Source organism: Petaurus breviceps, unplaced genomic scaffold (assembly GCF_028583685.1).
Source record: "Petaurus breviceps papuanus isolate PSGF00001 unplaced genomic scaffold, PetGlider_PUasm1.0 189, whole genome shotgun sequence".
NCBI lineage: Eukaryota > Metazoa > Chordata > Mammalia > Diprotodontia > Petauridae > Petaurus > Petaurus breviceps.
In genome coordinates this window covers 51,863,936-51,877,877 of record NW_027185809.1, presented here as the reverse complement: position 1 = coordinate 51,877,877, position 13,942 = coordinate 51,863,936, and the positions used below count along the sequence as shown (strand labels likewise).

General features: G+C 33.2%; 1 protein-coding gene across 4 annotated transcripts in view; it reads left to right on the top strand.

The window, feature by feature from the left end:
• EML5 (EMAP like 5) overlaps window positions 1-13,942 on the top strand; it is a 190,976-nt gene that overhangs the window by 128,506 nt on the left and 48,528 nt on the right. For all 4 annotated transcript variants that reach the window (XM_069092388.1, XM_069092391.1, XM_069092390.1 and 1 more), the window contains 6 exons: window positions 3,729-3,881; window positions 4,540-4,671; window positions 6,233-6,321; window positions 7,989-8,165; window positions 9,398-9,599; window positions 10,695-10,821. In XM_069092388.1, coding sequence (XP_068948489.1) covers window positions 3,729-3,881; window positions 4,540-4,671; window positions 6,233-6,321; window positions 7,989-8,165; window positions 9,398-9,599; window positions 10,695-10,821 — 880 coding nt within the window. The remainder of the gene's footprint in view (window positions 1-3,728; window positions 3,882-4,539; window positions 4,672-6,232; window positions 6,322-7,988; window positions 8,166-9,397; window positions 9,600-10,694; window positions 10,822-13,942) is intronic.

Below are 13,942 nucleotides of genomic sequence, written 5' to 3'. Positions count from 1 at the left end.
CACATCTGAAAAATTAAAGTGAATGGTTAATTGTAGGAGTGGGGAACCTGTAGCCTCAAGGCCACATGTGGCCCTAGAGGTCCCCTTCACAGAACAAATCCCTTTATGTAAAAGGATTTGTTCTGTTAAACTTAGATTCAGTCAAAAGGCCATACCCAAGGACCTAGCAGGCCACAGGTTCCCCACCCCTTCTCCAAGGGGATTACAGGCTAAAGTGAGGAATTTAGAATTGAAGATATCATGGTGATATGAGAATAATTGATAAAATAAGACGCTTAAGGAGGTGGGAGAGGATAGAAGGGATCACAGCACTGGTAGAGAAATTAGTCTTGGTCATGAGAAAGAAATACATTTTTTAGACACCCTGACCTCACAGTTTCTCTCCTTAACAAGAAATTCTTATTTACTTGCCTACTATGTATAGTATACTTTGCTGTACACCAAGGACCTTAGAGTTTAGATAGGAAATGGTTACTTCCTTCAAGAAGAGTTAAGTCTGATAAGAGAGAAAGACAGCAACACAAGTATCTGTAATGCAAGATGTTAAATAATTGTATTAGATTTATAGTACAAAGTGAAGGTCAACTGTAATGACTTACATTTATTAACTTACTGCTAAAAGACAGCATTTTGGGTACTATCATCTGCTGTTATCTGCTGGGGCTGCATCTCTACTGGTTTTGAGGTCATTGGGTTCTCTGAAAACATCTGCTGGGCTTCAGTTTTCCAGCCCCTTCAGAAACAGCTGTCCCTTTCTGTTATCATCTTCTGGGATGAAGTCACTAGGGTATCTTTCCCTGAAAGGAGAAGCTGTAGCTTTTTTAATGTGTTGCTGAGATCGGTAAGCCACCACACCTAATCAGGTAGTATCCATCAATAACTAAAACAGGAATTCTTAACCTTTTTATATATGGACTCTTGTCTGGCAAAGCCTATGAGCCCCTTTTCAGAATACTTTTTTAAAACTATATTTAAAATAATTTCACAATATTTAAAAAATACATGGACTTACAAAGGAAATCACATATCCAAACTTAATTACCAAAATACTAAAAAATGAAATAATAGAACCCCTAAAGTCTATCCGTGAAACCCTTGAGGGTCCAAGGACTCCAGGTTAAGTTGTTTTAACTGCCTACATCTGATGTAGTTTTGAAGTTTATAATCCCAGGGATCTTAGATTTAGGAAATTCCTTGTGACTTCAGTTAAGTCCCTAATGGGGAATCCTGTGCAGTCAAAAAACCTATTTTGGGCACTCTGTTTAAAAAAAAAACACTGCAAGAAATGTGTAGAAACTGGGACACGGAAATGCTTCCAAGTATTCTGAAAAGGGGCTCATAGGCAACACATTAAAAGTTATTACTTAACCCCAATTGCCATGTAACCTTGAGCAAGTTACTTAACCCCAATTGCTTAGGGGCGGCCAGGTGGCTCAGCGAGTAAGAGCATCAGCTCCAGTGTCGGGATGACCTGGATCAAATCCGGGCTCAGATACTAAGCACCACACCCAGAAATAATAACTGGCCGTGTAACCTTGAGCAAGTTATTACTTAACCCCAATTGCTTTAAAAAAAAAAAAAAAAGAAGAAGAAGAAGAGGCAAGGAAAAACTGTTACAATGGAGGGGAATAACAGGAAGGCAAAAGGGAATGAGTCAACCTTATTCTCAGTGAACTTGACTTAGGGAGGGAATGACATACACACTCAATAGGGTATGTCACCCTACGGGAGAGTAGGGGAAAGGGGGAATGATGGGAGGGAGGGCAATCTCGGGGGGAAGGAAAGTTGGAAGCACCCACTTTTGAAAAGGGGCAGGATCAAAGTAGAGAATAGAACAAGTGGGGGATGGGATAGGATGGGGGGAAATATAGTCAGTCTTTCACAATATATCCACTATGGAAATGTTTTGCAAAGCTACACATGTACAACCTATATTGAATTGCTTATCTTCCCAGTAAGGGTGGGTGATGAGGGAGGTAGGGAAAGAATCAAGGGTTTAAAATCAAATGTTTAAAATATATATTATTATTGTTATTATTATTTTACATGTAACTGGGAAATAAGATATACAGGCACTGGGGCATAGAGATCCACCATGCCCTACTGGAAAGTTGGAGGGGGAAAGGGGCAAGATATAAGAGAGAGCAGATTGGGGAAGGGGATATTCAGTGGTATCATTGTTTTGGGGTGGTGGGTAGGGGAAAATGGGGAGAAAATTTGTAACTCAAAATCTTGTGGAAATGAATGATGTAAAATAAGTAAGAAAAAAAAGGTATGAACTTCTAAGAATTGTTCAAAAGAAGTGGCATAAAAAGATGTCACCAGGGCATATATTACTAGAAAAGAAAGAGTGTCATGAAAAGAGGAGTAGATAATTGATGGACAGCTGTGCTCCATTGGTATTCATGCAGTATCAGGAAAACTAGAAGAATACTCCCAAACAAGTTGAGCATGCTCCCAAGGGAGACTTATGGAAAGTATGACAAGAGTCACATAGGATGAGATAGTATGGTCGTTTGCAGTCTGTGGCATTAGAGGAAATACCAATATCAGTGACATCACAGATCCATCAAAATCAGTCTGGTCAGCTAATATGTTAACCATCCTTCCCAGCCTAAACTCCTAACACAGTGCCTGGTCATATTGGTTGAATTTGATAAACATGCTATCTATGCCTTCATCCACATCACTGATAAAAACATTGAATGCAAAAGAGCTCTACAATACCCCATTATAATAATCTCCCATATTCTCATGGATATACTAGTCTACACTTTGGGTCCAATCATTCTAGCAAAGTTTCTGTCAAATATCTTAAAAGTAATCCGAATGCACATTTTCTTCACTTCTTTCTGTACTGTCCAGTGGAAAATTGTGAGAGATTTCATCTGATGCATGGGTTCTTGTCATTTGAAGACCTCTACAATGTCAGGCTCTAATCTGCTTTCCTAATCTGATCTCACATTCTTCCTTATCTATTTAGAACAGCCAAAATGAACTTTTCCTTCTTCTTCCAATGTATCTCATGCCTGTTAGATTATCATGCTCCATTCTGGGTTCTACATTTACTTGGCATTGATAATCTAGAGTATGTAGAGGGGCAGGCAGTCAGTAACTTGAAGGGACTAGAAACCTTACTGTACAAGAATTTGTTGAATAATGAGGGTTTATATTTTATTAGAGAAGGTTGAGAGCGGGGAACAAAGTGGTTTGTCTTCAGATATTTGAAGGTCTGTTCCTTTGTTCATCTCTACACCTAGAATGCCTTTCCCTTACATTTCCACCATTGAAACACTTGCTTATCTTATTCTTCAAAGCCTAACTTTAATGCCACTTCTAACATGTTAATTGTCTTTAATCCTCCCAGCTAGAAGTGATCCTACATTCCTTCAGCCTCTCACAACACTTTGTTTCTACCTATCATATACTTTCACACTATACTTTCTATGGTATTTATTTGTGAATGTCTCAGAGTCTTCTACTCTCCAGTTTTAATTCATCTTTTCATTCCCTTAAGCACGAGGTGCAGTAACTATAAATTATAAACATTCAGTAAATGTTGAATTAGATTTATTGTTTAAGCCCCAGTTTAGAAGAATGAACTTTTGTATCCTCTATGAAATTAAAAAAGCTCAGGAAGACCTATGTTTTGAAAAAAAACCTGTAACTTAGGTTAGGGGGAAATTTCTTGAAATAACTGGTTCTCTTTGTCTTTTTTTTTTTTTTAGGAGGAAGGTGCTGTTGTTTTTCTCCTGATGGTAAAGCTTTAGCTGTAGGTCTCAACGATGGAAGTTTCTTAATAGTGAATGCAGACACCTTAGAAGATCTTGTCTCCTTTCACCACAGAAAGGATGTTATCTCAGATATTCGCTTTTCACCTGGTAGGATTCAGGAAATATATAATTTAATTTGACAGATGCTTGAATTTGCTAGCTAAATATGTTAAAATAGTATAAAGTTCCTGTAAATAAGAATATTTTACTCTTTAAGGTTTCTCAGTAGACAGCTTATTTATTGCCTTTATAATTACATAGATTTTATTTTATAAACTCCCATAAATTAGTGTCATATGCATATACATATTTATACAGACTCATATATTATTATCGAGTACACTATTATAATGGAGTATAATATTGTAATTGAGTATACTATAATGGAATAAATTCTAAAAGTAACCTAGGTAAAACTTTCTTATGACAAGCTCTGCATTTTCTAAAGTAAAAGAAGAAGTTTGGGGATTTGGGGTTGTGTGTGTGTGTGTGTGTATCTGTGTGTTTTTACTGTAGATAAAATACACAAAATTTCCTCACACATGATTATAGAAGTATAACTTTTCAATGAGTTTTCTTACCAAATGTTTCTGAAATTATTCTCTGAATTTTATCTGTTGTTCCATTTTAAGATATGATTGTACTTACGAAAGATATCAGTGAATTCCTTAAATTTTTTTAAAGCTTAAGATATATTTTTAAAGTTTAAGCTAAATTTTGTGGTAAGAAAAACTTACACAGCGGTATTCCTATTCATGTATTATAGGTTCTGGAAAATATCTAGCCGTGGCATCCTATGACAGCTTTGTAGATATCTATAATGTAATGAGTAGTAAACGAGTAGGAATCTGCAAAGGTGCTACCAGTTACATAACACATATTGACTGGGATTTAAGAGGTAAGAACTTGAGTAACAATAATTTCCAAAAAAAATTGTATTCAATGCATAACCAGAGGAAAATAAAAAAATAAAACAATAAAAAATAAAAACACAAATTACATTTCTCAACCTAAAGACATTATAAACATTATTATTATTTAAGATACTTTTATGTTAGTATATATATATTTGTACCATAACAGTGTCCACAATTTTATGAAATTTATTCTGATATTATCCAAATAACAATAATCTCTGGAGATTTTTAAAATTTTAAAGCTATTTAAATATTGTGCCAAAGTATTTTCATTTTTTACAATTTACAATGTACATTTTATTTTATATCAAAATAATTTTTTTAACAAATAGTACATTTCTGTTACAACACTTGATTTAACATAATTTCAGATTTGATAAGTAGATAATCTATGAGAAGAACCATTACCTAGTTTTTGCACCTTTAAAAATATATCCCCTAAATTCTGAAATTGGCATAATACAGTAAAATACAGGTTTTAAGAGTGTGTGAATTTTTGTGCCTTCATCTTTCTTATCTTTTTCTAGTTATGTAATTCAGTCCTAAATGGCTGTTCTCTAGATAAATAATTATAATTTTTCTAACTGTTTGCTATCCTTTTGTTTTAAAAGGTTTGAAGTACTTTTTTCATTAATTTTTCTAAGTATTTTTTGGGGTTTTATGTTGAAATTTTCTCAGAGAAATTCATTGTCTTCCTTCAGGCCTGCCCATATTGTTCTCCTGCTCAAGAAGTTGCCTTAACTCCCTGTTACCTCTAGGATAAAATACAAACTCCTCTGTTTGACATGTAAAGCCTTGATGGTCTAGCTTTAACCTATATATTTCTTGACTTATTTTACTTCCTTTCTTTTTTACATTTTACATTAACTGGCCTATTTGCTCTTCCCCATCCATCTCCATTTCCCATTTCCATACCTTTGCACAGGCTTTCTGTCTTACACAAAATGCTGTGCTTCACTTTCAACCCTTGGTATCTACAGCTCCCTTTATACCTCACATTGTCTCAACTCAGTGCAAAAAGTCTTCCCCTTTTGCAGTTGTCAATTCTTTTCCCTTCAAAATTAATTTATAAATATTTTACATTTATCTATATACAGCTAATTTCTGATTAGTATGGATAAGGAATCTCCTGAAGTGATTGCATTTTTTGAATTTGCACTATATATTTCCATTGGGTTGATACCAGTAACCATATTTTACATAATTTCAACTTCAAATAATGTAAATTTAAATATATGAGAATTCTTGAACATATGACTGCTTTAGAGAATGCATCATTCACAATGATCAGAACCTAGCTATATATATGTTGTTTTCCTCAAGCAGATTTAATCCCAAGGGCAGAAATTGCTTTCATTTTGGCCTCTGTAAGTGCATAATAAATTCTTGTTAAATTGAATTAAATTTAAAGTTATCTAAATTACTAACTTTTGAGAGCAGAAGAAAATGTTTTATAGACTTTTAAACTTAATGTTTTTCCATATGTAAGACACAGAAATAATGTGACTTTACATATTTTCTTTGTGTTTATGTTTTTTAAAGGAAAGCTTTTACAGGTCAATACTGGTGCTAAAGAACAATTATTCTTTGAAGCTCCCCGTGGAAAAAAACAGATTATTCCTAGTCTAGAGGTAGGAAAATATATTAATGAGAATTTTTCTCCATGAATGTTATTTAAAAGTCTGATGCATGTTTTCTATCCTTCCCACACTAAGTACATGTGAAGTCTGTTTCCCATTCATTAGCAATTGTGGGATATTATTTGAAGTATTCATTCTTATTGTGGGGTAGATTTTGGTATTTGGGTAATGAAAGGAAAGGGCAAATGTTTGAAAAATGATCCAGTTATTTTCCAAAATGGAAAACATATTTAGCTTTCTTCCTTACAGTTTTAACAAATTGTGAACTGCCTAGAAGTAACACAAAAAAAAAATGAGAAGGAAGTAGAACATAGGGTCTGATATCGCCAGTGTGATACCCATAGCAGCTGCTATGAATATGCAGATATATTTCCAGGGTTGAATCGCAAAATATAACAAACACTCTTCCTCAGAGATGAAACCAAGATATTCAGATGTCAGAAAGCCATGGTAACAAAGAAGTTTATGCACATCAAAGAAGTTTATACACATCACCAGTCCAGGAAATGCTGGCATCCCCAAGCCTTCCCTCTAGTAGGCCTCCCCACAAACAAGCTCCTCTAGGCAAAATTCCTCTCTCTCTCTCACATGCAAGCTGCTGTGCCTCAGCTCTTACCTTGCTCTCCTCAGCTCTGCCTTACTCTCTTTTTCTGCTTCACCCTTGCTGCTCTACCTTTGACAAGCTCCTCCCACTGTGGGCTCCATGTGACTCAAGCTGTGGACTGGGCCAAAACTCAAAGTAGGTCATATGGGCCTATTAAGGGGGCAAGGAAGATCTTCAAATTCCTTTAACATTACAGGCCTATGGAGAAAAGTTAAACAAATTAAGCATCAAGAAAAGAAGATTAAAAAGTAACTTAATGTCTTCAAGTTTATTATGAGATATTTTATAGGCAAATATAAGCAACTATTCATATTTCCACTCATGAAAATTAAGGATAATTTGCTCAAGTTATTATAGGTAGGGATTTCATTGGTTTAGTGAGGTGATTCCCTTTACCAAGGAACCATACAGTTTTAGATAGCTGCCTATAGGACTGAGAGTTTACACAGCCAGTACATGTCACAGATGAAACTTGAACTTTGGCTCCAAATTGTGCTTCTTGCAGTGGAGAGAAGAAATTAGGTCATCTGTAAGGATCAACTTCATGACTGGAGTAATACTAAAAATGTAGGTTTATTATGTCAGTATTCTAGTAATAAAACATCATTATGTGCTTTACATATATTATTTCATTTGATATTCAACAATCTTGTTAAGTAAGTACGACAATTATTATTATTCACATTTTGCAATTCAGTCTTTGGTTAAGGGACTTGTCCCTGGTCATAGGCTAGTAAGGTCTGGATGGAACCCAGGTCTCCCTTAACTCCACGTCCTTTTCTCATTCCACCATAGTTTTGGCCTTCAAAATAGTTAGCTCATTTGAAGCCTCATTAATAAGAAAGGTTATTGAATCTTTCTTTATTGAGTGAGATTGTAAGTAAAGCAAGAGATGGTATACTTAAATCTCTCAACATCCCTCCTGCCATAGATCCTATTTTTGTGATTATAAATTATCTTTCGGATGATAATACTTAATTCATAGTATGCTGTGAAGAAATGTTTGGAAGTTTTTCAATTAGTGTTGATATTGAAAACTAATTTATTTTTATAGGTAGAAAAAATTGGTTGGGCATCGTGGACAAGTGTGCTTGGTTCTTGTTGTGAGGGAATTTGGCCAATAATTGGAGAAGTCACAGATGTAACTGCCTCTTGTCTCACAAGTGACAATGTGGTCCTAGCTACCGGTGATGATTTTGGATTTGTGAAATTATTTCGATATCCTGTTAAAGTATGTGTTTTTTTTTCCTTTTTCATTGATAATAAAGAACTAATTTAGCTAACCTATTTCATAGTATTTTAGAGAAATACATATTCCTACTTCACCTTATATCAGTTATACAAAATTGCATTATTAGACAAACTAGTGTCAAAATGGGTAGTTCCACTGACTTATATAATAAATTAGCTAAATGGCCATACAATATTATAGCAATTTAATTTTTAATAGTGAGATCATTTTTTAAAATAAAGCTTTTTTCTTTTCTTTTTTTTTGGGGGGGGGTGGGCAATTGGTGTTAAGTGACTTGTCCAAAGTCACACAGCTAGTAAGTATGTGTCAAGTGTCTGAGGGCAGATTTAAACTCAGGTCCTCCTGACTCCAGGACCGGTGCTCTATTCACTGTGCCACCTAGCCGCCCCAATAATGAGATCATTTTAAAATAAAGTTGTTTGTATTAATTTTATGTGAAGTTGTCAGTAATATGAATGGCATAGAATAATTTTCTGATATTGCTTTCGTGTTAATTGTTCATATCCAGAAATGACATGTTATGTGGTTGCATTAAAATCATACATAGTAATACATGAGTTATCAAAGAAAATATATTATAAAAACAAATTTTATCATAAACATAATTACCAGAGATTAAAATACTATAATAGGTATAGGAACGTGTTGTGAAATATGGTTTCCTTCCCCACCTCACTACTCAAGGAATTATTACTTCTATTCTCATCTTTTATTTACCATTTTTAAAGAAAAAGGTCATCCTCACAGGATTTATTAATTTCAAACATCACTATTCTATTTATTTTATTACATCACTAATTCTTTTAAACATGTAGCCGTGGATGGAGCCATTTTATAATTCTTTTAAGTTTTGCAGAACTTTTCTTAGTATTTTTTGTACCTAAATGGGGGGAAATTATGTAATTGCATTTTTATTAATTTGCAAACTTATATTTATAATATTTAAGAAGAAAACATAATACATGGAATATTCATAAACTACTTTGAGAGATATTCTACAAATAAACAAAAGGCAGTGTAATGAGAGGTATACCTATCTAATTTTTACTTTATTAATTAAAATTCCCCTGGGTGATCTTGATCATTTTTTTTAATGTAATAAGAATTGCTTAAACTACTGAATATTCATGATTAGATTTTTAGTCTTATATTTAAAAAGTAATTATAAACATACTTTTAAAGTTAAATTTCCATTTTTTCCATGTTTTTAGGGAAAATTTGGAAAGTTTAAGAAGTATATAGCCCATAGCACACATGTCACAAATGTTCGCTGGATTTATGATGACAGTTTATTGGTCACAGTAGGAGGTCCAGATACCTCTCTTATGATTTGGACATATGAAATAGAAGGTTATCGAGAAAAAAGACCATGTGATAGTGAGGAATCCGATATAGAGTCTGAGGAAGATGGAGGTATGTAATTTTAAAATCAAGCTAATTTTAAAGAAAGTATCGAGAAATTTTAGCAATATATAAATTATTTTAAAATTTTGTAGCTAGATTAGGAATGATTAATTTGCTTCTCAAGGCAATTTTATAATAACTTAAGAAATAAAATTTTAATACCTAATAAAATATCAAAGGAAATTAATGAAGGAGTGGATTTTTCTTTTTAACATCATTCATCCTTTTTAAAATGCTAAAATTGAATTTTCTGTAATCTTGAGTAAAAAAGTAAATTGTAGTTTAGCATGTATTGATGAATTTCATAGCTCAGCTGAAAGTGGAGGGCTATTAGATTTTAAATCAGGACAAATTATCTGTTACTCTCCCTAACAATAGTTTGATGAATGTATTGAGTATAAATGTATTTTGAGCTTTTAATAAATTGTTTTCACCTAGGGTAATGAATTATTTTATATTATTTAATGTATAGATGTAGTCATAATATCTTTCCCCGACTGTGGCATATATAGTACATGTTAAATCAAATTCTTGGTTCTCAAACCCTTTGACTCTTTTCATTAAGCTTTTTAAAGAATTTAAGTTGTTGAAAACACAGTTTTCTAAAAATTAGGTTTTTTTAAGCAAATTCAGAATATAAAAAGGAAAATGTATTTTAGGTGGCCTGGGTCTGTAATACCAAATGTGAAAATCCTCTCCACTGAGGCGATCAACAACTTTTCTGTGACTTGGAGAATGGCCTGGCACACAAGAGGCTAAATGAGTGGCTCACGGTCACTTAACTGATACATTTGTAACCAGTCTTTTTGACTTTACAGTGAAAGCCATCAAGCCACACGGCCTTCTCAGCATAATCATTGTTTGACTCACCTTTTTTAGAATTCAAGAAAATACTTCCTACTTATGCAAAAAAAAAAAATATGGCTCTCAAAAGACATATTTCTGCCAGGCAGGGAAATCATAAACTGATTTGGTATGCTTTGTTTTTTGGTTGTTATTTTGGAGGGGGGGTAGTCTTTTTTATCAAGTTTATGAAATCACAACAGCAGTCACCCCATTCTTTTATTCCTAAGAAAATAATAATTCCCATATTTTTGATGATAGGGTATGATAGTGATGTTACAAGGGAGAACGAAATTACTTACACCATCAGAGCCTTATCAACAAATATCCGACCAATGTTTGGAATCAAGCCTCATTTACAACAAAAAGAACCTACAGTGGATGAAAGGTATTTGCCAAATTTAAAATTACATTCAGAAAAAAAATATTTCAGACTTTGAATTTTATTTTTAATTTAATGAAAAATACTGTTTTAAAATGTTAACAATTAAACTGTTAGCACTTATTTATACAGTAACAAACAGTTCCGGGTACATTTCTGCTTAGTCAATAAGTGCTTTTTTTATGGTGATAGTGTTTATCTTTTATAGGTCTAATTTAAAAGTACTTGTGATGTTAGTACATATTGAGGTTATATAGTTAATATTAAGTTAATCCTGTTTGCAACTATATAGATATAAGTGTGCATTTGTTTAGGAAATAAAAATTCAAACAAATGCCCTTTGTTAGGGAAAATATGAGCTGACATGGGATTAGATTTCAAAAGATTATCTTTATTCACAGCATAATTTTCCTCAGGAAACATTGCTATTCTAATTGTGCCAACATCATACCTCTCTGGTGTGTGGAAAATTGGAACACTAATGCATTCTGGAGAGCAATTTGGAAACTATTCCCAAGAGACTATGAAATTGTGTATATCCTTTGAGACCCAGCAATACTACTACTAGATTTATATCCCAAAGAAATTTTTTAAAAGTACCTATTTGTGCAAAAATATTTGTAGCAGTTCTTTTTGTGGTGGCAAAGAATTGGAAATTGAAGGAATGGAATGCCCGTCAAGTGGTGAATGGCTGAACAACTTATAGTCTGTAATTGTGATGGAGTACCATTATGCTGTGAGAAAATGACAAGCGGGGTGCATTCAGAAAAACCTGAGAAGACATATGTGAACTGCAAAATGAAATGATCAGAACCAGGAAAATATTGTGTACAGTAACAGCAGTATTGTATTATGATCATCTGTGAATAACTTGGCTCTTAGCCGTAAATACTATCGACATCCAGAGAAAGAACTAATGGAGTCTGAATGCAGATCAAAACATAGTTTTTTTACTTTTTTTCAGATTTTTTTTTTTATAACATAGCTAACATGGAACTACATTTGGCATGGCTTCATATGTATAGTCTGTATCAAATTGCTTGCCTTTTCTAGGAAAGTGGAGGGGAGAAGTAGGGAGTGAGAGAATTTGGAAGTTATATAAGAAGTATATTGAAATATTTTTGTTGTAGTAATAGTAGTATGGTGGCTTCCTATTTCATTGTTTTGTTAAAATGTTATTACTTAAAATCTTTTCCATATAATATTCAAACCCTAGTTCTTTCTTCTGGAGTAAAATGAAGTGAAGTAAAATCGAATATTATCGATCTGAATTTGAATTGATTGAACAAATTGAGAATAAGGATGAAATGAGTTTTTTGCCTTCAGTTTAGAAAAATACTCAGTAAAGAGTTAATGGTTCTAATATAGTATTAGACATACTGTTTGAATTTGCCCTTATTGAACTTCGTAAAAGAGAAAAAATAAAATCTAAACTCCAGGTAAATAAGAAAATCAGTGAACTTTAAATTTTTTTTTAATTAGGTAATGCTGAGTCACATATACATGATTAAAAGATTATTTGTTTTTTTTTTTTTGTCAACTTGAGTATTGAGTTCAATCAGAAATGACCTGTGAGCTCTCACCCCTCAGCCTCTCGCCAAAACATCACCATCCAGAAGACAACCAAGTGATGAATTTTTCAAAAGTTAGATTGCCTGGCTGTCAGACAGAAGACATAAAGTCAGGGAGATTAAGTGGTCCAGTGGATGATAGAGTGATAGTGCTTGAGTCAGGAAGACCTGGATATAGATCTGGCCCTGGTCACTATGTGACCATGGCTAAGTCACTTAACTTCTTTTTGCCTTTTTTTCTCATCAATAAAACAGAGATAATTGTGAATATCAAATGAGATAATTATGAAGTGCTCAGCCCAGTGCATGCTTATTGTAGGCACTATATAAATGTTAGCTATTATTATTTTTGTATGTTTAATTTATTCATATTTAACTTGTGAGTTTTTCATAGATTTTGTTTGTACTAAAGTCTAAAAGACCTTCAAATTTTCTATATGTATCTGTATTTTATAGTTTGTATCAATTTGAAGCAATTAAATTCAGGTTTGGGGGGACATTATTTTTCAGTGACACAAAAGGAGCCAGCAACATTAATTTAAGTTTATATCGTTTCATTGTTCTTAGATTTCTACTCAAATATTGCCTTAGTTTATTTTGTTTCCTTAATTTATATTCGTTGTGGATTTCATAGTTACTCAATTTTCTTTTCTTTTTTTCCCTTTGCTCTTTCTGAAGGCAGGGAATAGTCAGGTAAGTGTTAATAGGAAATGTTGCTCAGAAATTTTCTTTATTTTTATAAAAATTTTTACTTTAGGAGTGGCTAGGCGGTGCAGTAAATAGAGCACTGGCCCTGGAGTCAGGACAACCTGAGTTCACATCTGGCCTCAGGCACTTAACATAAATACAAAACTAGCCATGTGACCTTGGGCAAGTCACATAATCCCAAATGCCCTACCTTCCCTCCTCCAAAAAGCAAAAAAAAAAAAAAAAATTGTACTTTATCTTGAAAATTACCTATCTGCTTTTTGTTTTGTGCATTGGAATTTCCTTTGACTTAAAACAGATTCTGACCTGATCTAAGAAAACATTCAACTAAATGAATGTAATTTTACTACTGGCTACTTAAAAAAAAAAAGATTGATATATTTGAATAAGAAGAAAAAAACATATGGTCAGGGTTATGTTTACACATTGTGTATATGAAGATGGTTGCCATAATTAAGAATGGTTTGATTTATAAAGAGCTTTTTTCATAAAAACATATTTGTTAAATTTATTTGACAAAATGCTTAATTTTCATGTGTTAGAGGATCTCGAATATCAAACTGTTATCAACTAAATTCATTTGTCAGTGAAGGATTATTCATTTCAGTAAAATTGTTCTTACCATACCAGTTAGCGTTATTTAATCCCTAGTCAGCACAGCAGAGATTCATTTTGGACTTCATTTCATTTTACTCCAGAAGAAAGAACTAGGGTTTGAGTTACATGGAAAAGATTTTACTTCACTCCTAAGTAAGAACATTTTAACAATGATGTCCAACAAGGAAATAGGAAGCCACCTACTACCATTACTACAACAAGAACAACTACTACTACCACCACCCCCACCC